General features: G+C 61.2%; 1 protein-coding gene across 1 annotated transcript in view; it reads left to right on the top strand.

Annotated features, from left to right (window-relative positions):
* Nucleotides 1–25,021, top strand: part of MROH2A (maestro heat like repeat family member 2A) — a 41,846-nt gene extending 16,825 nt beyond the window's left edge. Inside the window, exons 17-41 of the mRNA XM_045845734.1 lie at nt 227–279; nt 688–795; nt 7,257–7,376; nt 7,593–7,715; nt 8,744–8,896; nt 9,922–10,044; nt 10,965–11,044; nt 11,484–11,592; nt 12,265–12,360; nt 14,416–14,520; nt 15,511–15,634; nt 16,108–16,226; nt 17,057–17,209; nt 17,606–17,760; nt 18,507–18,666; nt 18,746–18,939; nt 19,218–19,355; nt 19,791–19,905; nt 20,136–20,282; nt 20,419–20,604; nt 21,114–21,269; nt 22,846–22,980; nt 23,656–23,758; nt 24,015–24,080; nt 24,586–25,021. Of these exons, the coding sequence (XP_045701690.1) occupies nt 227–279; nt 688–795; nt 7,257–7,376; nt 7,593–7,715; nt 8,744–8,896; nt 9,922–10,044; nt 10,965–11,044; nt 11,484–11,592; nt 12,265–12,360; nt 14,416–14,520; nt 15,511–15,634; nt 16,108–16,226; nt 17,057–17,209; nt 17,606–17,760; nt 18,507–18,666; nt 18,746–18,939; nt 19,218–19,355; nt 19,791–19,905; nt 20,136–20,282; nt 20,419–20,604; nt 21,114–21,269; nt 22,846–22,980; nt 23,656–23,758; nt 24,015–24,080; nt 24,586–24,707 (3,143 nt within the window). The 3' untranslated portion in view covers nt 24,708–25,021. The remainder of the gene's footprint in view (nt 1–226; nt 280–687; nt 796–7,256; nt 7,377–7,592; nt 7,716–8,743; nt 8,897–9,921; nt 10,045–10,964; nt 11,045–11,483; nt 11,593–12,264; nt 12,361–14,415; nt 14,521–15,510; nt 15,635–16,107; nt 16,227–17,056; nt 17,210–17,605; nt 17,761–18,506; nt 18,667–18,745; nt 18,940–19,217; nt 19,356–19,790; nt 19,906–20,135; nt 20,283–20,418; nt 20,605–21,113; nt 21,270–22,845; nt 22,981–23,655; nt 23,759–24,014; nt 24,081–24,585) is intronic.
* Nucleotides 25,022–25,372: the final 351 nt, after the last annotated feature.

The raw sequence follows: 25,372 nt of genomic DNA, 5'->3' as shown, positions 1-25,372 counted from the left end.
CGCCCTCTCCGTGGGCAGGCTGGGGCGCTACCACTCACGCGGCGTGAGCACCAGGAGCCAAGGCTCAGGGCGGGCCGGCACCTCTGGGTTTGGTCCTCAGGAGGGTGGGGAGGGAAGCGCAGCAGGTGGCAGGCTGACCCACGAGGGGCTTTGCAGGACAGGCTAAGGAGGTGGCCCAGAGGGGAGCTGCTGAAGACAGCGGCACAGGTGACCCTTCTTTCTGCAGAACACACTAAGTTCACCTGGAATCAGAAGACCTGGGAGGACAAGCTGATTCAGGTAGCGAGGGGGCCCTGCCTGCTGAGCCCGGGGTGGGGGGTGAGGGGGCCGGAGGGGTGCAGGGCACTCTGTGCGGCTGGCGCGTGGGCGCTTAGGAGTCCCAAAAGGACACGTTCCCCTTCTGTTAGGAGATTGGGGAGCCCCCAGGCACGCCCACTTCGGTGTCTCCCAGCAGGGGGGAACTCGGGGCCTGCTATTCTGGGACACCAAGTGCTCAGGAAGTCCGCACAGCGGTGACACCCTCCCGGCAGCCCAAGCCAGGGCTGTTGCCCAGACCCACGGGCCCACAGGACCGGATCCAGGCCCTGTGGGTCGGTGACGGACCCAGAGGCTGGGGAGGGTGGGTCGCCGCTCAGTGTCTCCCAGCCCTCCGGGAGCACCGCCCACCGACGTCTCCTGCCTCCCCAGTTTCTGAGACACTCCCTCAAGAAGACGCGGGGTTCCAACTGGAGCCTGCGCCTGGGCAAGGAGCTGAACAACCAGATCGAGAGCTTTGACAGCCCCTCGCTGGAGAAGGTTGGTCCCCGGGGCGGGCGCGGGGGGCCCTTCAGACCGGGAGGGGCCCCAGGCGGAGGGAGAGGTTGCACTGTGTGTGAGCGAGCGGCTGCGCCCCGCAGGCTCCTGGGAGGGTGGTCCACGTGCTGCTTTGGAGCTGGGACTCTCTCCTCTGGTCCACCAGCTTCCCCGTCCCTCTCACTCCCCTCTCCACCTGAAGTTGTCTCAGGGCCGAGTCCCACAGGCAAGGGCTGGGATGTCCGGACAGGTTTCCATAAATAGGGAAAGGTGAGGACGACACTGAACCACGGGCCTCCCGGTTGCAGGGGGCAGGCTGGGGTCGGGGCTGGGCTCCCAGCAGTCCTCATCCCGCCCCGCCCCGATCCCCGCAGTCTGCTGGCCACAGCTCCCTGCGCCCGATCCATCCGGCACTGGCCTCCGGCCGCGTGTGCGTATTTCACTGCGGGAAAGCCTTTCCAAATCTGCGAACGTCGCTGAAAGAAGCCAGAGGAGGCTGCAGTCAGTGGGAGGCCCCCCACGTTCACGGACTGGAAGACGGTGCAGTTAACGATGATGATGCTCCCAAAGTTTATCTACAGGTTCAACAGGGCTTCTGGCATAATTCCGCCTGGACATTTTTTTTTTTTCCCAGCGATTGATCTGCTGAACTTAAAATTCACGTGCAAGTGCCAGGGGCCCAGAACAGGCAGCATAAATAATTACGATTTGAAAAGGAGGCCGAGTTGGAGGACTCACACTTCGGAACTTATCGCGCATGACTGCGGTGACCAAGACGGGTGGCACCAGCGTGAGGACAGACACAGAGACTGGGGAGCAGAACTGAGAGTCCAGGCAGGAGCCTCACCGTCGCCGTCAGCTGGTTTTTGACAAGGGAGCCAAGACGGCGCAACGGGGAACCGACGGCTGTTTCAACGAACGGAGCTGGGACGGCGGCGGCATCTGCCCTGCGGAAGGCTGAGGCTGGGCTGCCCGCTCGCCCCGCGCACGAAGACGGGCCCGAAGCGGACCACAGACGTGCCTACGAAGGCTAAAACCCCATAAAACTCTCAGAAGAAAACAGGTGCGATCATTGTGACTGTGGCTTGGGCACAGCTGTCTTAGAAGTGACACTGAAAGCACCAGTGATGACATAAAAATAAATAAATGGGGCACAGTCAACACGAAACCCTCTTCCGCTGAAAACAGTGCCGTCAAGGCAGCGAGGAGACACCCCATAGAATGATAGGAAATATTTGCAAATCAGGTTCCTGGTAGGACGCTTGTATCCGAAATATGTAAAGGACTCTTATCACTCACCGGTGAATGACACACGAGCCAGTTAAAAATGAGCAAAGGATGCAAATAGACGTTTCTTTGAGAAAGATGCACGAATGGCAAGTCAGTGCTCAGGATCATCACCGTCGGGGAAACGCAGGTCAGAACCACAGAGAGACACCACTCCATACACACGAGGGCGGCTGCAGTGAGTGAGACGATAACAAGAGTTGGCAGGTGCGGGGATATCCGAACCCTCGTGTGTTGCCAGCGTGAATGTGAAACGGTGCCGTGGCTTTGAACGGCAGCTTGGCGCCGCCTCAGAACATGCAAGACAGAGGTCACATACGACCTAGCAATCCCCAGAGGAGAGGGAATGACAGGTGCCCACACAATCCTGTGCCTACATGTCCATGGAAGCATCATTCATGAGGCCAAGAAGTGCGAGCAACCCAGAGGCCCGTCAGTGGGTGGATTCGCAAGCAAACGCGCTTCCCCCATGCGGCGGAATGCTACTCAGCCATGAAAGGGCCGACGTACGAGCAAAGGATCCAAATAGATGTTTCTTTAAAAAGGATGCACGAATGGCCAGTAAGCGCTCAGGGTCATCACCGTCAGGTGAGCAAGAGGAATGGTCCTGGAACACCTGCCGAGGGGAGGAAGCCAGGCGCAGCGGGTGCACAAGACCACAGACTGCCTGACTCCGCTCCCATGAAGTGTCCAGGACGGGCGTCTCCGTAGAGACAGAAAGTAGGTTAGCGGTTGCCAGAGGCTGGGGAAAGAGGGGCGACTGCCCTTAGGTGCGGGGTTTTCCCTCTGGGGGGCCGGGTACTCCAGACAGAGACTGTGACGGCGGTTACACCGGTCTGTGAAGACACCATTGGATTTGTAAACGTCAAAGGGGTTAACTGTATGGACTGTGAGTTCTATCTCAATAAAGATGTTGTTTAAAAGGTTTCAATAGGTGTCAGCCAAAAACCGTGTGTGTTCAGATATATACCCTTACAGGGGAGGGTGTCAAATAGCAATGGGTAAAGTGTGTCTTGCAGAAATCTTCTGCGGCTGAGTGCTATAGACCTGCAGATATAAGCTCTTATCAGATGTCAGTTTAAGGCCAGATGCCATGTGCTAGAACGTTGCATCTAGCGTGTGATAAGAAAACGCGTACCTACTTCTGGCCCAGATGGAGGTTCAGGCCAAAACACTGCCTCCTCGCACAGCCAAAAGAAGGACGACAAAAAAAATAAAAACAAAAAACAACCAGAACTGACAGAAAACCGAACTGTATGGAAGTCCAACAACCAAGGAGTTAAAGAAGAAATACTCAGACCGGTAGGAGGGGTGGAGACGGGCAGCCGGGCAGAGAGGACTCGGGTGAAGGCGGCAGCTGGTGGAGCGGGAGGTCCCACATTCTCGTGCAGATAAACTGGGAGGAACAACTGGGGAGCGAGACAGAGCACACACCCAGAGTTCCAACATGGGAAACAAAAAGTCTCAAACCTCTGACTGTAAAAACCTATGGGGTTGCAGCAGCGGGAGAAACTCCCAGCCTCACAGGAGAGTTCGTTGGAGAGACCCACAGGGTCCCAGAATGTACACAAACCCACCCACCCAGGAATCAGCACCAGAAGGGCCTAATTTGCTTGTGGGAAGTGGGGGAAGTGACTGAAAGGCAGCAGAGAGTGGAGCAAGCGGCACTGTTCCCTCTCGGACCCCTCCCCCACATACAGCGTCACAACCCAGTGACGTGGGTTGCCCTGTCCTGGTGAACACCTAAAGCTCCGCCCCCTACATACGTAGTAGGCATGCTGAGACAAAAAAGAAAAAAAAAACAAAAAAAACAAAACCTAAATGCAAGAACAGATCAAAGTTCCAGAAAAAATACAACTAAGCGATGAAGAGATAGCCAGCCTATCAGATGCACAGTTCAAACCACTGGTAATCAAAATGCTCATAGAATTGGTTGAATATGGTCACAAATTAGAGGGAAAAATGAAGGCTGTGAAAAGTGAAATAAAGGAAAACGTACAGAGAACCAACAGTGACGGGAAGGAAACTGGGACTCAGATCAATGGTTTGGGCCAGAAGGAAGAAATAAACATTCAACCAGAACAGAATGAAGAAACAAGAATTCAAAAGAATGAGGAGAGACTTAGGGACATCCAGGACATCTTTAAATGTTCCAATATCCGAATCATACGGGTGCCAGAGGAGGAGAGGAAGAACAAGAAATGGAAGTTATTTGAAAAAATAATGGAGAACTTCCCCAATCTGGCAAAGGAAATAAACTTTCAGGAAGTCCAGGAAGCTCAGAGTCCCAAAGAAGCACACACCAAGCCATATCATAATTACATTAGCCAAGAGTAAAGATAAGGAATCTTAAAAGCAGCAAGAGAAAGGGAGACAGTTACCTACAAAGGAGTTCCCATGAGACCATCAGCTGATTTCTCAAAAGAGACCTTGCAGGCAAGAAGGGGCTGGAAGGAAGTATTCCAAGTCATGAGAGGCAAGTACTTACATAGAAGATTACTGTACCCAGCAAAGCTATCATTTAGAATGGAAGGGCAGGTAAAGTGCTTCTTAGATAAGGTCAAGTTAAAGGACTTCATCATCACCCAGTCCTTATTATATGAAATATTAAAGGGACTTATCTAAGAAAATGAAGATAAAAATATGAACAGTGAAATGACAAACTCATAAGTATCAACAGCCAAATCTAAAACAAACAAACAAACAAAGCAAACAACTAGAACAGGAACAGAATCACAGAAATGGAGATCACGTGGAGGGTTATCAGCGGGAGAATGGGAGGGGTAAAGAGGGGAAAAGGTACAGAGAATAAGTAGCATAAATGGTAAGTAGAAAATAGACAGGGGGAGGTTAAGAATAGTATAGGAAATGTAGAAGCCAAAGAACTTATATGTACGACCCATGGCCAAGAACTAAAGGGGGATGTGGGTGGGAGGGGGTGTACAGGGCAAAGGGGAATAAACGGGGGAAAATGGGAGGACTGTAATAGCATAATCAATAAAATGTATTTTTAAGAAAAGAAAATGCATATGATTTAACCATATTGTAATAACTCACCTACCTTACACACGGTAAATAAATAAATAGAATTGTATTGGCTCAGGAAACATTCGGACACGGCAGCTTAAGGAGCTTCACCAGGACCCCCCCCCCCCCAAGCTCTCCGTTGCCGGACGGGCCCCCTCAAAGTGGGGGAGGGCGGGTGCCAGCAGCCTCCAGAAGAGTCACCCCAGCAGATGGAGCCGGTCTTGTCCCAACATGAACACGCCGAGATCATTGTCTTCCTGCGTACAAAGAAAACAAAAACACAGTGAAATGGAAACATCCTATTCAAAGCACCACCGCCACCGCACTGGTAAAATACATCATCGATACATATTCGGTCACAGAATGTTAACTCTGGGAAACGACGATGTGGGGCCGACTCGAAGGACACAGAGTTACAAGGCGGGCGGGGAGCCGGGAGAAGCCCCGAGCACACAGCTCCGAGCTCCCGTGCGCACACAGAGGGGCTCGGTGTCCTGACGGTGTCCGCTGTTCTCCAGCGGACCTGCAACGTAACTTACAGGAGTGCGGCAAGTTCGTGAACTCTGACAACGTTACTTCTAAGTTCGTCTGAATGAAAAACTTGTGGGAGAGCAGCTAAGGGTGCCTTGGCAACGAAGCACACCCGGGGAGAGCTTGCTGTCCCCGGACGACGGGAGGTGGAAGGGTCCTCGGCACCGCGCAGCCGCCGGAGAAAAGTGTGGATGAGCATTTGCATCACCTTCTGTGCAGGAACAGAAACCAAGGAGAAGAAAGACACTGTCCTCCGTGGAAATTTCCTGTGTGACAAAACAAAGCTGCCACAAAGAGACCAAACGGAAAATGAGACCTTCGGGGACTCCACCCGAGACGAGCTGCCAGTTGAGAATTCCAACGCGGGCTTGTTGGGACGCGAGCCTCAGACTGTGCTGGGTTTCGAACCCTGGTCCTTCCGCTTCCTTCCTGCTTTCTCACCTCCAGATACAAGTTATAGTTACTTTCTAGAGCTTCGTGGAGCAAGTGAGGTAATATATGTTTGTGGTTGTTTTTTCAAGGACACACACCAAGTTCTTTTATTTTTCACACCAAGTCCTTAACAATAAAAACCAGGTAAGAACTCCTTTAACTTGATGATGGACAAGTTAAAGGAGTTCATCATCACCAAGCCCTTGTTTTATGAAATGTTAAAGGGACTTATCTAAGAAAAAGAAGATAAAAAAACATGTATAGTAAAATGACAGCAAACTCACAATTATTAACAACCACACCTAAAACAAAAACCAAAACAAACTAAGCAAACAACTAGAACAGGAACAGAGCCACAGAAATGGAGATCACGTGGAGGGTTAGCAACAGGGGAGTGGGAGGAGGAGAGAGGGGGAAAAGTTACAGAGAATAAGTAGCATGGATGGTAGGTCAGAAAACAGACAGGGGAGGGCAAGAATAGAATGGGAAAGTGCAGAAGCTAAAGAACTTATGACACATGGACATGAACTAAAGGGGGGAATGTGGGTGGGAGGGTGTGCAGGGTGGAGGGGAGTGAAGGGGGGAAATGGGACAACTGTAATAGCATAATCAATAAAATATATTTTAAAAAACCACAAATGTAATTAGTAGAAACAGAATCTGGAAATGTCATTTTAAATCTTCTTTTAAAATAAAAATGCAAATAAAATTGAGTATCACCATGAAAAAAAAAAAAACAAAAACAAAACCAGGTAAGAGAATAACCGGACGGAAAGCGGGGGAAGGAATGTGCATGGAAATTGGAAGGATTCTCTGATGAGAATACGCCACGATGAGCAACGAGACTGACAGAGAAACTCGTGAAAAGGGGACGCCCCCTCTCGCCGACAACGTCCCTCCGTGTGCCGGGACGTGGAGAGTGGGTCCTCCGGGATTGGTCGGTGGGAGTGAAAATGGGTTCAGTTTGCGCAGGAGCTGAATGTGGCCCCCAGCGTTCATTGTATGCTCGCCCTCGTGCGGACCGCCCACCTGGCCCTGAACATTTATTTTAAAGGACGTACACAGTGGGAAGATACCTGCATGTTGAACAGTTAGAGGGCTGTGCAGGGAAGTCCCTACTCAGCGACCCTCCCCGCTCCCAGGGCAGAGGGCAGAGCCTGAAGCCAGCTTTGTCCTCCGCCCTCCAGAGCTTTCTGTACCGGGCCCTGGGCTTCACCCTGGCCACAGGCCTGGAGGCCAGCAAGGTGGAGCTGCTGCTGCTGGAGCTGCTGTACAAGACGGACTACGGCAAGGACTTCGACCGGGAGGTGAGGCGCCCTGCAGCCCCTCCTATCGGCCAGAGCGCTCTGGGCCCCCCAGGGGATGTGGCGTGTGTGTGTGTGTGTGCACCTGCGTGTTCATGGGTGCCTGCGGACATGTGTGCTTGTGCATGTGCACGTGTGTGCATGCTTACGTGTGCGTGTCAGGGGCTCCGCCTCTGCCCCCACCGACCCCTCCCCCCAGCTGACTGGGCCTGCCTGCAGGGCGTGATCCTGTGCTTCGGCCTGTGCGCCCGGGGCCAGGTGAAGACGGTGCTGAACGTGCTCCACAACTTCGAGGAGAGGATCCAGGAGTCGGAGCAGTCCTGGCAGATCGGCGCTTGGCGGGTGAGGCTCCCTCAGGGCTCCGGGGGCCTCTTAGAGCAACAGGTTCTTCCTCGAGGGCAGTGAGAAGCCCCCGCCACGTCTCCCGTCGCCCAGTGATGGATCCGGAGCCGCCTCCCACGGAGCCTGGGCTGCCGGGTGACGCAGAGAACACCGGGTGGGCCTTTCCAGGCGCAGTTATTGCAGAGGCCCCCTGGCCCCTGGCTGCTGATGGGGAGGGGGGCACCTGGGTGCTGGCTGGCCTGCAGGGGCACAGACCTCGCCCGGCCCACTGGGTCTGCAGAAGTGGAGGTGCTGCCTCCGTGAGTCAGTGGGGCTGGGACGGGGCGGGTGTCATGGCCACTGGCGTGTAGACGAGGACTCAGAAGCTCGCCACAAGGCCTGCGGCCGGCCAGCAGTGAAGCCGGGAGCTGGCCCCAAGCCGCCCACGCCCAGCCCCTGCTCCAACTCCCTGCTTCAGGGCCTGGTGCCACCTGTTGGCGGAGTCCCCGATGGGCGACCTGGAGGCACTGATGCCTCAAGCTTTGGCCTTGACCTTGACCCTTGCTCTGGAGCAGGGCTGGAGACCTGGATTTGTACTTGAAGCCTGGTGGGACTCAAGAGCCCCCCGGACTCACGTCCACAGTGGGCTGAGAGGCTGTCTGCTCCCACCAGACCCCCAGCGTCCTGGGAGCCCCTGGCCCAGAGTAGGCACCTGGCAGCGGCGTCATGGAGGTGCGCACAGCCAGCCCCTGCTTAGGGGCGTCCACACTGCTGGCCACTCCCAGCTGATGCGCAGTCTGGCCCTGCTCTGACTTGCTCACCTCGCCACGCCCAGGGCCTGGCATGTTGTAGGTGCTCAACAAAAAGGTGCTGAATGAATGAATTCGTGAATGGAGTGTTGTAGGCACCTCCAGCCAACTCAGTGGCTCTCTTGGTCTTGTGACCAGAGACGGTCCGTGAGCAGCTGGGGCAGACCCTGCTCCCTCCCAGCGGGCGGTTGCCCCCACTGCCCTGCCAACGTCCCTCCCCCTTCTCGGGGGGCCTTGCAGAAGGACCACCCCTGGAGGCGGGAGACGGTGAAGAGCGCCCTCATGGTGATGTACAGCTGTGTGGCCCTGCACTGCCACTGGCAGATGCTGCTCACCCACGTGGACACCCCCATCACCGCGAAGATCATCCACCACTACACCAGCAGCTCCCAGGTAACTCTGGGGAGCCACAGACCCACCTCCGGCACCTGGGAGACGCCCTCCTCCAGCCTGGCTGTCGGAGTCGCCCTGCCTCCCTCTCCGGGTGGGGGTGAGGCCAGGCCCTGGACCCAGGCAGGCCCACACGGAGCCGCCTGGGAGTCTGACCTGACTCCCAGCATTTGGGAGACCCATTGCCCCGGCCACGGGTGCTGCGCTCTGCTGCAGCAGGAGATGCTGGGGTGAGCGTGAGTCCGCAGAGGTCACACGGCGAGCCCCCTTCCAGTCTCCACCCCTCCCTCTACCCTGGCCTCTGCACCCCCCACCCCAGACCCCTGACCCTACTAGACCTTTCCCTAAGGGACGAGATGAGGGGCTCTCTTCAGAAATGCAAAGGGACTAGCGGCTCTCTCGGAAAAGCGAGGAGGAGAAAACACAGAGAATAAAGTGAACACTATTCTGTTACTTTTAAAAATTGCGATAAAACACACGTCACACACAGTCTGTCATCGTGACCATTTTTGAGTGGCATTACGTACCTTCACGTAGCCGCGCAACTGTCACCGCCAGCCACCGCCAGACTCTCTGCACCCAGCAGATGACTGCCCCCCCCCGCCCACGGCCGGCACCCACCGCTCCCCTTCCTGTCCCTGCGAGTCTGCTGGCTCCCGGGACCTTGGTTGAGCGGGATCGCACACGTTTTGTCCTTTCGTGTCTGGCTTGTCTCACTTTGCATAATGCCCTCAAGATTCATCCACGTCGCAAAAGCAAATAGGATCTTCTCTCAGTCACTCACTCTGCCTCCCTGACAACAGACAGGGCTCGGAGCCCTGGGTCCCGACGGTGCCCGCCGACCAGCCCTGCTGCCCTCAGGCCCCTGCCACGTGGCTGACGGACAGTGGGGGGCCAGCCATCTCTCTGTGCGAGGAGGAACTCGCGTCCCTAGGTGGCGTGGGGTCCAGGCCACGGCCTGTGGTTCGGGGTCCTCGGGTTCACTCATGACAGACTTCTTCCTTCCCTTGGCCTTGGCCCGGACACAGGACATCGGCCTCAAAATGGCCTTCATGAAGAGTGTGGTGCAGGTTACCAAGGCCATCGAAAACCTCAGGGACACGGAGGACTTTCAGTTTGCCCAAAAGACGACCCTCACTGCCATCCTCGTGGTAAGCCCGGGGTCCCCAGCTCTGGGCGCAGGGGCCTGTCACTGTGCCCAGTTCCTGAGGGCATCTGACGGGCTGTGGGCTGCAGAGACCTCCGAAGCCCCTTCCTGTCTCCGTTCTGCTTTGGTCCAATTGGATGCGTCCTGAGGCGACGTCCCTACATCTGGCCACGAGACAGCCGTGCTCTGGGCGCCCCCGCGGTGGCTGGTTCAGGGCCGGGATGCAGGGCTGGGCCGGCCTCACGGTAGCAGCCCAGCGTCTCTCTGTAGGAAGGACCTAGAGGGTAGGCGTCAGCTGCAGGCACGGCTTAGAGCTAATTTTGCACAGAGCTTTGGTGAGATCCAGAACGTATCGATTTCCCAGAAGCGAGGAACGGCGACGGGTGCTGACGGAGTTTGTGGGACGGCCCGCGTCCCTGGCCCAGACCTCGCCACGCCCTTACCAAGCCGTGGCCCTGCACCCCGCTCGCTCGTGCTGGGGAGGGACACGAGAGCAGGCTGGGACGGGAGGGACGGAGAAGGGAGCGCGCATGCGTCTGGCTCCTGCTGGGACCAGGAGCCGTGCATGTGTCGTTTGGAGCCGGCCTGGTGCAGCCCCGGGGAAGAGGCCGCTGGGCCCTTGTCCTACGTGTGAGGGAAGCTGGGCTCAGGCAGGGGGAGTGGTCTGCCCAAGGGGACACCCGTGCAAAGCAGACCTGAGCGGGGTACACACGCCCATCTTGAACCCCGTGCCTCCCACTAGATTTTTGCCCCCTGCCCCCCCAAATGTCAAAGGTCAAGCGGCCCTAAAAATGTCAGCCCTTTGGGGCGCTGACACTGGGAGTACTGCCCCCACCGGGGTCACTGTGTGTGAAGGGCCCCTGCCGTACCCGGCCTGGGACTCGGGGGGGGCCAGGCTGGTCACTGCCCTGCTCTGCCGGACAGGCGATCATCAAGGCGGAGCCACCGGACAGCCTGGCTTCTCCCGTGCGCACCATGGCCATGGACGCCCTCTGGCACCTCAGGTGAGCTGGGCCCGCCCCCCGGGGGGTTCTATTCAGGAGGTCTGAGGCAGGGCCATGGAATCTGCATTTCTGATAAACTCCGAGGAGATGCCCCTGCTGCGGGTCCTGGTGTCACCCCCAAGCCCTGGGCCTGAGCCAGCTGGGAGGACCACGTCTGTGGTGGGGTCAGGGAGGACTCATGGAATGTTTCTAAGCAGTAGATGGACAGGGTCGGAGCAGGCACCGAGGAGGAGAGGTGGCCTTGACCCCTGAGTCTGCCCCACAGTGCCAGACCCACTCACTGGGCACGGGTGGTTGGGTGAAGCCAGGGCCCGGGGAACATGCCAACCAGGGACACGGGTCCCCTCTCTCGGTGTGGGACACCCCTCCACTCCCCAGGCTGGGCCACGCACGGGTCTCAGCTCCCTGCTGACCACCCTGTCGCCTTCTCCGTCCGCAGCAAAGTGACGCCGTTCTACTCCCCAGAGGAAAACAGCGAGCTGATGGACGTCAGCATGCAGTCCATGATTCCCCTCCCGCCCCCAGGGGAGGACAACGAGTCCATCGCGGTAGGTCCCTCCGGGCCGCCTCCTCTTCTGGGTCAGGACTGGGGCGCGTCCTTCCGCACGCATCCCGAACCACCCGCCTGTGGTCGGAGGCAGCCAAGGGCGGCGGGCCGTGTCAGTCAGTGCGAGGCGGTGCTGGCTGCTATAACAGATACACCCTGAGATCTCTGCGGTTTAAGGAGACGGAAGCTGAGAGCGGGTAGGTGGTGGGGGTGGGGACAGAGCTTCTCCACAGGGCCACTCAGGAGCCCTGCAGTCTTCAGTGAGTGCTTCCGAAGGTCCCCAGGGGCACTGACTCGAAGCCGGGAGAGGAAGAGGAGGAGTGTGTAGATTCGGGAGCTGCTCCACCCACCTCCCGTTGGCCAGAGTCCAGTCACATGGTGCCACCTCGAGGCAGGGGGTCCTGGGAAATGTAGTCCCAGACCCGAGGGCTGTTTCCCAGGAACACTGTTGGAAAAGGAGGACAAGTCTTTTGAGGCCAGGTAGCCATCCGTGCCTCTGGGACTGGGCTCTGGGAGTTCCGTTCCCTCCCTGTGAAACGGGTCCCTCCTGAGAGGGGGTCGTGTACGTCCCCTGAGAAGACGAGGGTGGAGAGCTGCACCTGAGCGGAAGGAGAAGGGGCGACTGTCAGGCGGTCTCACGCTGTGCGCCCCTCCCTGCTGCCTTCCGTCGTAGGCCCTGTATGAGAACACCCTGCATGCCCTGGAGCAGCTGATGGGAGGCCTCATGTGCAGGCAGCTGGACCCCCGGGGGCTGCAGGAGGTGGTGCAGGTGAGAGGCCGGCGTAGGGCTGGGAGCCGGGCAGGGCCGCCCCTCACCCCACCGGGAAGCTGGTCCGGGGGCCGGGCTCTCAGTGGGAAACCGGGGTACGAGTTCAACATTGTTTCGGTCATTTTAGTCAGCTAAAATGTCAAATTTGCTGAAAGGTTGCAAGTATGATAAAAAAGAGCTCTTGTATACCTTCCTCCCCGATTCACAGTTCTTAATATTTTGCCAGATTTTTTTTTCCTCTGTCTTGTCTCTCTCTTTCACAGACACACACACACACACACACACACACACACACACACTCACTCCTTTCAGATCATGGGGAGTCAGTTGTGGACATTCAGACCCAGAGTGGTGTTTTATATATAACAACGCACTGATCGGGGTCAGACACTTCACATCGATGCGGTGCTGTATCCGAATCCGTGGTCGGCAGCCCGCGGTGAGTTTCACTTGCTGTTCCGGCAGCGTCCTGTGCGTGTCCCCCTGGACTCCGGGTCCAGTCGGGACCGTGGTCAGACGAAACTGTCGCGTCTCTTCGGTCCCCTTGGTCTGCAGCAGGTCCTCGGTCTTCATCTTTTATGGTCCTGGCGTTCTTGAAGGGTGCTGGTAGTTTTTATTTATTAGATTTTTTTTCTTATTACTGTTTTCAGAGTTTTCATATTTCCTAGATACAAGCCCTTTATCAGTGATGCAATTTGCAAATATTTTTTCTCGGTCTGTGGCTCGTCTTTTCACGAATTTCTCAGTCTCTCTTGAAGAGCAGGCGTTTCAAATTTTGAGGAAGTCTAATTTACCATCATTTTTTCTTTTATGGATCACGGTTTTGCCGCCCCATCTAGGAAATCGTCGCCTCACCCGAGACCACAAGTATTTTCTTGTAAAACTCTACAGTCTCAGCTTTTGCAGTGAGGTCTATGACATAGTTAGGGTTAACCATTGCACATGGTGGGAGTTTACTTAACTTTTGTATTTCTGCACACAGGTGACCCATTGCTCCAGCAGCATTTGTTGAAAAGATGGTCTTTTCTCCATTGAGCTAATTACCTTTGCACCTTTGTCAAAAGCGCCCTGACCGCGTACATGTGGCTCCGTCGCTGAACGCTGTCCCGCTCCCCTGGTGCAGTCACCTGTGTTGGCGCCAGCGCCGTCCCGTCTCGGCTGCTGCAGCGCGACCACATGTCTTTGAGTCGGCGGTGGACTGTGTGTGGGGCGGGGGGGGCACTGGCTTCGCTCTTGGTGGCTGCGCCCCACAGACCCGGATGGGTCGTGTCCTCACTTCATTCCCGTTCAAAACACATACTGATTCCTCTTTCGATCTCCTCTTTGACCCGTGGGTTTCCTAGAAATTTCCAGATGTTTGAGGATTTTCCCCCGGCGGTCATTCCGGTGTTGGTTCCTACTTTCCCTCTGCTGTAGTCGGAGGGCATGCTTTGTGGGGTTCGAACCCTCCTCCACCGGTGGAGACGTATTCTGTCGTCCAGGGGCGGCCTGTCTTTGGTGACGGCTCTGCGGGCGCTCGGGAAGACTTCTGCCGTGTCGCGTTCCTGAGCATCCGTTAGACGGGCCGGGTGGCAGGGTTGTTCAGGTTTCCGGATGCTTCCTGATGGCCTGCCCTCTTGTTCTCTCAGTTACGGAGAAAGAGGTACTGAGATCTCTGTCACTGCGGATCGTTTATTTCTCCTCTCGGTTCTGCCAGTTTCTGCTCCGTGTACGACTAAGCTCTGTAGTTGGACTCGTGATGGTGGGTGCGCTGGACCGCAGGGCAGGCTGGACGTCTGGCCCCCCTGCGGGCTGGCAGACATTTGGACCAAGGCCCAACACACTCATTAGTCAGGAGCCGCCTCGGGGAGGTTGCTAAGAGAGCTCCCCCCACCCGCTCCAAACCTCATCGCCGCAGTGGTGGGGCCTGCGAAGAAAACCAGAAGTGTCTAGAACCAGCCAGAGACGTCGGAAGTCAGATTCTGAGCAGGCGGGATGATGAAGGCAATGGCGGGCCAGAGAAGGCTTGGCCCTGGGGTTTTAAGGCCCCCTCTGTGTCCTTGGCTCTGTCCGCAGCTCCTGGAGAAGTGGATCCTGTCGGAGAAAGAGTGGGAGCGGGAGAAGGCGGTGAACCTGCACCTTCGGCTCGTGCAGGCCTACGTCGAAAGCATCGGCGTCTGCGTGAGTGCCGGAGCGCCCCATCCCCACCCCCTCGCCCCCGCCCCGGCCTGGGTTCTGCCGGCGTCCCTTGGGACGAGGCCGCCTTGCCCGGGAACGGCAGTGAGACCCCTCGGGGGGGCGGCCAGGGGCTCTGGGTGGGGGAGCGAGGGAGAGGATGGGCTGCAGCTCCTGTGGATCTCGGTTTCACGGGGCCTGAGGTGGGTGCCGTGGTGCCGACCCCGTCTAAGGCAAAGGGCACCATGATGGGGACCACGTGGGTGAGAAACATGCATGCGTCCTTAAACTGAGAAAATAAGTCACTAAACAAGGACAAATTTCACGAAGCACCACTGACGAGCACCACGGACACCTAGAAAAGTGACAAGCTGTTTTTGCTGGCTCATCGTCCGGCATGACGTGAGGGGACCTCTCCTCCTGCGTTTGTCCGCTCCGTCGTCGCGGACGTTCTGGTGTCTGGGGGCGGTCGGCACAGGTGGGAGGACAGGGGTGTCCTGGGGCTGGGGCCTGGGGACCAGCCCCAGGTCTCAGGCCTGGGACGCAGGGAGAACGAGGTGGGTGGGACAAGGGCTACGTCAGGTCTGCGGCCCAGTGCTGGGTTTTCCGACGCCGTTCTCCCGCCACCCCACCGCCTGAACGAGGGGGAGCCACTATCCTCAAAGGAGGAAGACGGGCCCCGGGTCACACAGCCAGTGAGCGGGGAGGCCCCAAGTGGAACCCAGGGCCCCGTTATGGGAACAAGACAGGCGCCCGGACTCGGAACCTGGGCCCGAGGTCCGCCCGGCGCCCCGGGGCCTGGCTGCTCAGCCTCCAGGGGCCCAGCTGCGGGGCCCGGGGGGCAGACACTCGGGCAGCAGTTGGACGGCAGCACCCTCTCCCGTCCCGGACGGGGTGGTGTTTTCAGAGCAGAGGTCCCCCCATCTGGCCCCTGGGCAGCACCTGGTGTGCCGGAGGGGGCAGAGGGCGTGACCCCTGAGGCCTCCCGTCCCCCAGATCCCCCTGAAGCTGGGGCAGTTCGGCACGCTGGTTGGACTCATCGCCCCAAGCACCTGCGACTCCCACGAAAGAACGCGCATGGCCTCAGCAGACGTCCTGTCCTGCCTGCTGGACCTTCACGGTACGTGGACAGTGGGGCCCGCCTCTCTAGGCCGGGAGGGAGGAAGAGGCCGTGGAAGCTTCTGGAAGGAGAGGCTCATTGGTTCAGTGTCACTCACTGCAGGCCTGCGCTGGGGGCACTGAGGGGCTCCCATGCGACAAGGCCAGCTCACAGATACCCAGGGCGCAGTAACACTGGCCAGAGGTGAGCCGAAGGCAGGCTGCCATGGGGCGACCGTCAGAGGCACAGAGCGTGCCTCTGGCTTGGCAGCTGGCGGGGCCTGCGGCGGAGCAGGCATTTGGGCCGAGTGTGGAGGTGGCGTGGGGCCCAGTGAGGGCAAAGGCACAGGAGGGGCCGGAAGGCCGGATGCTGCAGTGGGGTCGGGTCCACGGAGCCCAGGCGCCCTGAGCTCAGGGGCAGGAGGCTGCCGTGACACCGCCGGCGGCTGCACCTTCGGTGGGTGCTGATCACGCCGGGAACGGCGCTCCCAGCAGCAAGCCAGACCTGCTCTTCCTGGGACGCGTCCACGGAGCAGGAGCTGGCGCGGTGTAAGGAGGACCTCGGGGCCTCGGTGGCGGAGACGGTCTTCAGCGTGTCCTCCAGGATCGCCGAGGTGATGACCGGGGTGGGCCGGTCCCCCAGTACCTGGGCCATTGCCGGGGGCAGGGCCCGGCCCAGCCTGGCCACACAATCCCCACTCTTTTCCGGGAGTCACAGCTCCCACGGCCTTTGGGCCAGCTCGTGACATCAGTCCTTACGTGACTTGCACTATGTCAGGTCCCCGCGGGGACCTGGCGGCACACAGGAAGTACCGAACCATCCCTGGCCAGCGGCTCCCCATCCTTACGGTGTGCTACGCCGAGGGGGGAGGGGCCCCAGAGAGACGGGAACTCGAGGCCTGGGTGCACGGGTGGGCTGATGGCACGCTGGTGACAGAAGGTGCCCAGTGCCACCCACACTCTCGGGGCTGCAGGAGGGCGAGGTCACGTCGGCCTCCGGGGGCAGAGGGGTCTCCCAGAGGAGGGGGCACTTGGAGTGGCGGGACAGACCAGGGGTGGTGGTGAGGCGGGTCGGGGGGGAGCTTTAGGCCCTAGGGCACACCCTGAGGGAGGGCTTTAGGGAGTAAAGACAGGGCAGGGAGGGTTTGGGGTGAGGCTCCCTGTGGGGGGAGGTTCAGGGAGGCTGGGGCAGGTGACGGGGAGCGGGAGGTGGAGGTGCGGCCGGGAGGCTTTGGAAAGCGTGACAAGCACCCTGAGCAGGCCGGTGATGGCGCCGAGAGAGGCTGGGAGGCTGGGAGGCAGGTGGGGAGGGAGCAGGGGGCCTGGGGGCAGGGGCCCTGCTGTCCAGCAGGAGAGGAGGTTCCGTCGGTGGTGACCGGAGAGTCAGGGGCTTGGGCCTGGGACTCGGCGGTCGGACCCCAGAAATGGCCCGCTGTGCTCCTAGGTGGCTTGCAAGCAGTTCAGCTGCGACGACGTGGTCTCGCTCATCCAGAAGCTCTGCGAGAACCTCGGGGCCATGGGCCTCCAGCACGACCGGGCCTCCGTCACCTGGATCGGCGCCTTCCTCCAGCTGCGGGTCAAGGAGCTGGAAGACAAGGTAGCACAGTGGGGCCGGGTCACCTGCGGCCGGGGCTGCCTGGCGCACCCCGGCGGGGGGGACCGGCCGGGCCGCCTGCCCTCGCTGACAGTGCCTCCCAGACCCCTGGCTGTACGGAGCAGGAGGCAGGAAAGTTCTAGAACGAGAAAGAAAGGGTTGAATGTCCGTCAGGGAACGGTGGACTAGGGCCTGAGGCACTGCCTCCCGCACCGAAAACCTGATAAGGTTCAGGACAAGGCCGAAGGATCCGTTGGAGGGTGCTGGCGGTAGAACCGCCCCAGCGTCCCGTTGGGCTGGAGCCCCTGGAGGGGGGTGGTGCAGTAGGGTGAGGGCAAGAGGCCCCCATGGGGGCCGGGGGGCCCTGGTGATGCCCCGCCCCCCCCCCCCCCGCCTCAGGTGGCTGAGATCCTGGGTGCCATCCTGGCCCACCTGCCCGTGGTGGACCACCCGGAGGTGCGGCAGTGCCTGGTCGAGGGCGTCCTGCTGCTGGCTCGCCACCACCGGGAGACGGTGCTCACGTCGCTGCTGAGGCAGCCCCTGCCCATGCAGAGGTGGGTGCCCGCCGCCCCTGCCCCCCGCCCCCGCCGCCTCGTCTCTGCCCCTCCCTCGCGAGGTCCAGCCTTTGGGGAGCCGCGCGCCCAGTTTCGTGAATGCTGACAGGCAGTTCACGCATCCATCTCCGTGCTCCAGTGGGTCCTGCTGGGCTTGTCTCTTTAGAACCCACAGGATGCCACCCCCCTGAACCTGCGTGACCAGGTCCCTCCTGCGCAGGGGCCCCTTCCCTTCCCAGCCAGGCCACGGGCTGGGCTGTGGGGCCTAGGAGAGCCGCTTGAGGCTGTAGTCTGGCCAGCCACCTGACCCCTGCAGGCCTCACCCCCTCTTCCTCAAAGATGTGCTGGTGGGAGGCAGGGCGCAGGTGCCGGCCAGTGCCTAGGGCCCGCCTGACACAGGCCGGGCACGTGGGGGCTGTCACCACATGTGTCCATAGGTCATCAAACAGGGGGCCAGGGGAGGGGGGGGGACCTCCGAGGTCACCTAGCCGTGGAGCTGGGGCTTTGCAGGGGGGCGTGGCCCTCTCAGGGCTTCCGTGAGCCAGGGCACGGGACGGCGGCTGAGCGTGGAGCCAGGGACCTGGGGTCTAGTTACGACCTTCCGGCGGCTCCCTCCAGCTGCCTGAGATTCAGCCTCCGGAGCCCGTCCGCTACTCAGGGTGCCGCCGCCGGGGGTCCCAAGAGGCTCCTGCCTGGCAGGGCACGTGGCAGGTAACCCGCGGTCCTTGCCCTCTGTCTTTGGCCAGCCACCTGAGGGAGGTGTGGCTGGCCGTGGCGGAGAACGTGCCCTTTGCCCGGCTGATGCTCCAGGGGCTGATGGGCCGGCTGCAGTCACGGTTCGCCCCCAGGGCCACCGCCACCTCGAAGGCCGACGTCTGGCGCCTGGCCGCGGTGGACCCGCTGATGGTGAGTCGCGGGGGCCGGCCCCGGGGCTGCGCAGGGGTTCCGCGTAGGAACCCGGTGCCCGCTGGCCCCCTCTCTGCAGATCCTCTGCACCATGCAGCTCCTCATCGAGAAGGTGGACAAGGAGGAGCCGCTCCGGGACCTCTTCCCGGACCTGGTCTACACCCTCCTGCTGCAGCTCGGCGGCAGCCAGGGGCCCGAGGCTGCGTCTCCCGTCCTGAAGACGTGGAGACTCATCCGCACGGGCACACTGCCCGAGGAGATCAATCCGCAGAGGTGCCCTCCAGGACCCCGGGTGGGCGGGGCGTGGCCTCCAGCCCCCTCCACCGAGAGGCCCTCGTCGCCCCCTCCTGGCGGGGAGGAGAAGTCTCTGGAGGCCGATCTCACTGACAGCCCTCCCTCCCCGGTGTCCAGCGCAGGACATACCAGTCGTAGCCCCCCGAGCGAGGCCCAGCAGGTGTCGGGAGCCCGTGTCACAGACCCGGGTGCTGTGCTCGCCCCTCTGAGGTGCCGTGGGTGCCGCCACGCCGTGACACGGTCCCGCCTCCTTCCAGGGTCACAGTCAAATCCATGAAGCTTTTGTTCCGGAGACTCAGCAGCGAGCACCTGGTGCGCACCCTGGAAGAGCAGGGCGTGTGGGCCCTGCTGGGCAGCAGCTCGACCTTCCTGCAGGGAGCGGGCCTGCTGGCCAGGTGGGCACCCCGGCTCCCACGGCGGCGGCGGTGGCGGCGGGCAGCGCGACCCGCGGAAGGTCTAGGTGACGGCGGAACGCCTTTGGGATGGTGGGAGCAAGCAGAGAGGCACAGGGAACCCTTCCTTCCAGCCCTTCACGCTCCAGAGCAGCAGCTGGGAGGTTGGAGGCTGCTGGGCGTGGCCAAGGTCACACGGGCTTCAGAGCAGGGCTGGGACGGGAGAGTCCCGGGTCCTGGTCCCCCAGGAGCAGCCCTCGTCGGAACTCTTTTTGTAACGAGATGATAGAGAGTAGGTGCTTCAGCGACGCCCCCTGGTGGGGAGGGAGCGGCCCCGCGGCGTCAGCCCCGCCCACAGGCGCCCAGCTCCCCAGCGGCTCGGGTGGGCAGCAGCTGAGACGCCCTCCCCGCCTGGTGGGCTGTGGTCCCCGCCCACAGGCTGTGCATCCAGAACGCGGAGGGCTCCCGGCAGAGGCTGTCGGAGCTGGTGCTCAGGGGCATGGCCTTGGAGGCCCCCAGCTGCCGCATCAGCAGCACAGCCATCTGCGTGGAAGTGAGGCGCGGGGCTGGCCGCTGGCGGGGGGGGGGGGGCGCGGGCGGGCTGGGGAGGAAGGGTGGGCGGCCCCCCAGCTCTCTTGGGGGACTGATTTCAGGGGCAGGGGCTTCGAATCCCGCCCCCAGTCACGGGGAGACCATTCTGTGCACTGAATAGTGCACACACCCCGCCTGTGGCCCGGAAACGGGCCTCTCTCGGGGGTAACGGCAACGAGTTCTCCTTTCCAGTTCATGAGAGACCCAATTCTGTACCAGGAGAAGCTGCTGAAGCCGGCCGTGCTGCTGCTGGAGCAGGGCGTGCGCCAGAGGGACGAGGTCCTGCGGGTGCTGTCCCTGCGTGCCCTGGGCAACATGGCCCTGGGCGCCCCCAGGAAGGTGCTGCGCCCTTGAACCCCCCGGGCCCAGGACGCAGGGCCCCGGGGGGCTGAGGGCCCGGGTGCTGCAGCGTCCCGGTCACGCGGAGGCCAGCCCTGCAGCTGACGGCTGGCCGCGCCCCCCTCCCGCCCTCCAGGTGAGGCATTACCGGAAGCTGCTCCTGGAGACCTGTCTGTGCGCCCTGCGGGGCGTGGGCAGCGGCGCCAGCGTGCCCTGTGCGGGCATGGAGGCCCTGGCCAAGATCCTGGCTGAGCTCCGAGAAGGGGACCTGGGGTCCTTCTTCGACGCCATCTCCGAGCAGTGCAGGTCCTTCTTCGACAACGTGAGTTGGACGGAAGCCTCCCTGGGCCCAGGCCCTCAGGGGGCGCCTCAGATGCCTCCCTAGAGCAGGCAGGGAGGCAGGTCCCGCCTGATGCTGGTGTGTTGATTGGCCGATGGTGGGATCCTGTAAAAAACAAACAAACAAACAAACACGCACGCGTCTTACAATGCTCACAGGGCCCTTCTCCCTGCTACTAGGGGATGAGCTTTCCCTTCCGATTCCTTGCAGCCCGCAGGGGCAGCTCTCGGGGCCCCGATGACCGGCGTGATGGGCGGGGTGGGAACCCCAAGGGGCACTGTGTGGGGCAGACTCCGCACAGCCTTCCTCTGGGAGGCAGAGGCCCCGCCCGGGAGCCCTGCAGGGCAGCCTCCGTCCTGGCCGGGCGGTCCGGGAGCCTTCGCCGGGGCCGGGGCATCAGAAAGGGCTTTGGCTGGGGCGTGGCTGGGGCTCTGCCGGGCCGGTGGTTCCCCGAGCTCCAGAGCCACCCCGTGCGTGCGTCCCGGCCGCAGGAGAGTGAGCTGCTACGCTTGCGGGCCTTCCGCCTCTTCGGCGCGCTGGCCAAGGTGGTCAGGATCTCCAAGAAGCACTTCTTCAAGGAGGAGGTGAGGAAGGCCTGGGTCCTCCTCCTGCTGCACTGCCAGGACCCCTGCCCTGACGCAGCCCAGGTAAGGCGCTCCCCCGGCCTCGGGCCCCCGAGTCGGGGCCCGCTCTCCCCCAAAGGGGAAATGTTTTCTGGGTCCACCGGCTCAGCCACCCGTGGGCTCCCCCACCTACCCCACCAACCCCGGGTCCGTCTGCCCTTTCCCGTCCGGCCCCACTCACGAGCCCGGGGGCCACATGCCGGACCGGGGAAAGGGACCCTTCAGGGTGACCACACACCGCCTTATGCAGGAGTCTCGGCTTCGTGGGGGCTGAGTGTCCGTCCTCCCCAGCTACCCCCACCGACTGCCCTTTCTTCTGCCAGATTCGCTGTTGGGTGCTAGCGTTCGTCAGTCACGGTGGAAACTCACCCAGACCTGCCCTCGCCCGCGCCCCAGGGGCAGGCTTGTGGGGGAGGGGCTCTGCACCCAGTTCCCCTCCCTCCCGAGTCCCAGCCCCTCTGATGCTTTGGGTGGAAGGAGGGAGGGGCCCCAGGGACCTGGCTCCCAGTCTAACTGCTGCCTCTCAGGCCGGCGCCGGCTGGCTGGGGACACCCGTGTAGGTACCTGTCACTCACACACGGCCCACGACCCTGACCTCTGTCTTCTCCCTCCCTGTCCTCCTGTATGGACTGGGGAGAAGGCGGTGGACCGGCAGCTGGGATGAGGGCTGGTCTGCAGAACACAGGGGGCAGATACAGTTGTGGGGATACCGCTGGCTGCGAACGAGGGGTCCTCAACAGCTCATTTCTAACTGGGTCCTTAGTCCCCAGACCTGGGGTCCCAAGGCCCCTCAGTCCCGCTGCTGTGAGGGCTGCACGTGGGGCGGGGGAGGTCGCGAGGCATCCTCAGGCAGGTGAGGGGAGTCCCGCCGCACCCCCTCCCCCCGACGGTTGGCTTAGCCCTCATCCTGCCTCCCTGCCTGGGCTCTGCCTTGGGGACACTGGTGGCCCAGAGCACGAAGCGTCACCTCTCGGAGACAGCTTCCACCTCCCTCTGTCCGGGGCTCCCACTGTGATTTCACACGAAGGAGCCACAAAGAGGACAGGCCCCAGGGACCAGCGTGGGACGGGGAGGGCCAGGGACTAGCCCAGCCGAGGCTGCTGCCACTGCTACCCCTGGGGGCGGGGGGCAGATGCCCAGCCTCTCTCTGCACCTGCCCTCCAGTCCCCTCTGGGCACTGTCCCGGGACCTGACGCCACTGGCGGCCAGAACCCCAAAGCCCAGCTGGTGCAGCATTTAGGGGCGGGAGGAGCTGGGTGCAGGGCGTTTGGGGGGTGAAAGGGCTCACCCAGGTCCTGCCAACCCCAGTCAGGCCCTGGCCCGATGCCCTGGAAGGGCACGTCCCTGGCAGGGCTGTTGAGGGGGCAAGTGGGCCACATCTATCCCCAAGGGGCTTTTGGGGAATGCGCACTCAGCCGAGAGACCTGGTGGGGGGCGGGGCTCTGGTCCCAGGGGCCGGCCCAGGGATCCGCCCACCAGCCGCCCTCCTGCTTTCTGGGCAGCCTGCCCGCCGGCCAGCCCCGCCCACAGGCCCCGCCCCTCGTGGGAACCCTGCCTGCGCCCGACACGGCTCCCGCTGTCCTGCCCCGTGTCCCCGCAGGCCTGCCTGGAGACCATGTGTCAGTGCGCGCACTTCTGGGGCTGCAAGGCCCTGGAAGACTCCCTGCTGCGAAGGGCCGGCCGCGGGGCAGATGAGACGGCGGCCGCTCTCCAGATGACGCTGTGCTCTGTCCTGGTGAGGACCCCGAGGGTGGCCGGCCTGCTGCAGGCGGCTGCCCAGTGGCCTGGGGCTTAGGGTCTCAGTGGTCCTGGGGGCCTGTCTCGTGACCCCGTGTTCACCCCCCAGACGGGACGGGTGCAGGCCAGCACCGTCCGACAGAAATGACCGCCAGCCGCATGCCCGTTTTTAAGTTTGCTAATACCTGCGTTAAGAAAAGTGAAAAAAAAAAAAAAAGGGAGAAAACTGTACTTGAACAATGATTAAAATAAAAATTTTAAAAATTCCAGGGACAAAATAAAAAAAGAAAAGTGAAAAAAGATGAAACCACATTTAATCATAGGTTTTATTGAACCCAGACGGTCCAAATCATTCTCATTTCAACAAGTAATCCACATAAAAGCTGTTAATCCAGGCTGGTCCCGTCTCCGTTGCATAAGGACCACCCGTGGCCGTCGGCTTCTGTACCGGACCGCCTGCGACGAACACAGGGCCCTTCTCTGGGTCAGACGGGAGCGTGGTTGGGGGCTGCGGCTCGCCCGGTTTCCAGTCTGCTGTGTGACGCGGGAGCGGGCACCAGCCCTCTCTGGGGGCGAACCCCCCACGTCAGGCAGGTGGGCTGCGCAGCCGCGTGAGCAGCCCGGCCCCCGGACCTCAGCCTCCGCGGCCCCGTGGCCCCTCGTTTTCCCGCAGACTCAGAAGAAGCCGGCTGTCCTCTACGGTTTCTTGCTGGAAACAATGACCTATATTAAGAGTAACTTGTCCAGGATCAGAATGGCTTCCTGCAACCTGGCAGGTGAGGGGGCCAACGTGCCCTGATGCCGGAGGGCCCTGGGTGGCTGGAGGGTCAGACCTGGGGCGGGAGGGGCCGGGGACAGGTGTCGGGGCCCGAGCTCGGGTGGGAGTCCCCTCTGGGCCTCCTGCTCACCGTGCCGCTGCCGCGCACCTGCCCGACTGTCAGCGAGGCGTCCTGAGCGGACCCCTCACAAGGTAGAGCCGGGCCCCGGGCGGGCCTGCTGTGGGTGGTGAGCCCTCCTCCGGCCGCCCTTTAGGGATCCTTGTGAAGCAGATGTCTGAGCACTACCTGAAGAAGCTGGACTTCGTGGCGCTGCGGAACTGTAAGTCGTGGAGACCCCATTGCACCTGCGGAGCTCAGTGGGACGCCGAGGGGGCTGCCCGCTCACCTGTGCCTGGGGCTTTTTGGGGGGGGGAGTTGATTTTGTAACCAGGGCACAGAGATGGGTGGCCCTGCTGCAGAGGGCTTTCCAAGGAAGACAACCCTCTTTGGGGGGGGCATGTCCCTTTGTTCCCTCGCCTGTGTCCCCTTCCCCTTCACGCACATTTATGAAATGCTTCTGCCCTGGTTCCTCCAGCTGATCGAGGTGGCAACCGGGTTCTGGGGGATCCCTCCATCCCTGTGTCACAAGGGAGGCCCCGTGCGACGGGAGATGTGCGTGAAGACATAGCTCCACGGGCCGCCTGCTGGCTTCGAGCCCAGGGCCTCCATGCCTGCAGCCCCTGTCCCATCGCTGGCTCCCCCAGCCTTGGCGGGCAGAGGCGCAGGCCAGAGGGGGTGCAGCCAGCCCCCCGGGGTGCTGATCCTCCGGTTCATCTCCCCCGCAGCTCTCCAGGAACTCCAGCTGGACTCGGACCCTGGGGTCCGGAGGGCTGCGATGGACACCCTCCAAATCCTGGACACCTGCAGTCAGCACCGGCTTTCCACCCCCACCGAGGGCGTCTCCTAGGTGGCCGGGATGGAAGCCACACACTGCCCCCCCCCCTGCCCACCGCTGGGCGGACCGCGGGAACTCCCAGTAGTTTGTGAGGAAAGCGTTGTTCTGAGATAATCGGTGTCCCTTCCTTCCCCCTGAAATAAACCTCTATCGTCACGTGGAGTGCAGGCTCCGGGCTGTAAGGGGACGGCACCCCAGGGCCAGGATGCGCCTTGGCGTCTTCGCTGGCACCTCTGCCTCGTCTGTCCATGCTGATGGTGCCCACTGCCCATGGCCGTGCTGGGGAGCGGGTCTCCAGGCAGCCTCTGCACCCGGGGGGACCCACTCCAACAGGGGAAGGAGGCGTCCACCAGCCGAATGTCACACCCACCAGAGGGCAGCATCCTATAGTTTACTGGCTGTCACCTGCACAGCCTACATGCCGGCTCAGAGTCCCTGCCACCTCACCGCCCCCTGCTGGACGGTAGAGGGCATTGAAACCCCGCATTTCCAGGCTCCCTGGCGGCGAGGGTGGCTGGAGACCTTAGCACACGTGGGCTGGGCCACGGGTTGGGGGCCAGGCAAGGCACAGGCAGTTTGGGGCAGGAGTGACAGTCTTCCCGATAAAGAGACTAGAGTTGCAGCCTCGGCCAAGCCTGAGCCAGCAGCCCCGCCAGCCTTCCCCCTGATTCACAGGC

Source organism: Phyllostomus hastatus, unplaced genomic scaffold (genome assembly GCF_019186645.2).
Source record: "Phyllostomus hastatus isolate PE091 unplaced genomic scaffold, TTU_PhHast_1.1 phas_contig_477, whole genome shotgun sequence".
Classification (NCBI taxonomy): Eukaryota; Metazoa; Chordata; class Mammalia; order Chiroptera; family Phyllostomidae; genus Phyllostomus; species Phyllostomus hastatus.
This window is presented reverse-complemented; position numbering and strand designations above follow the sequence as displayed.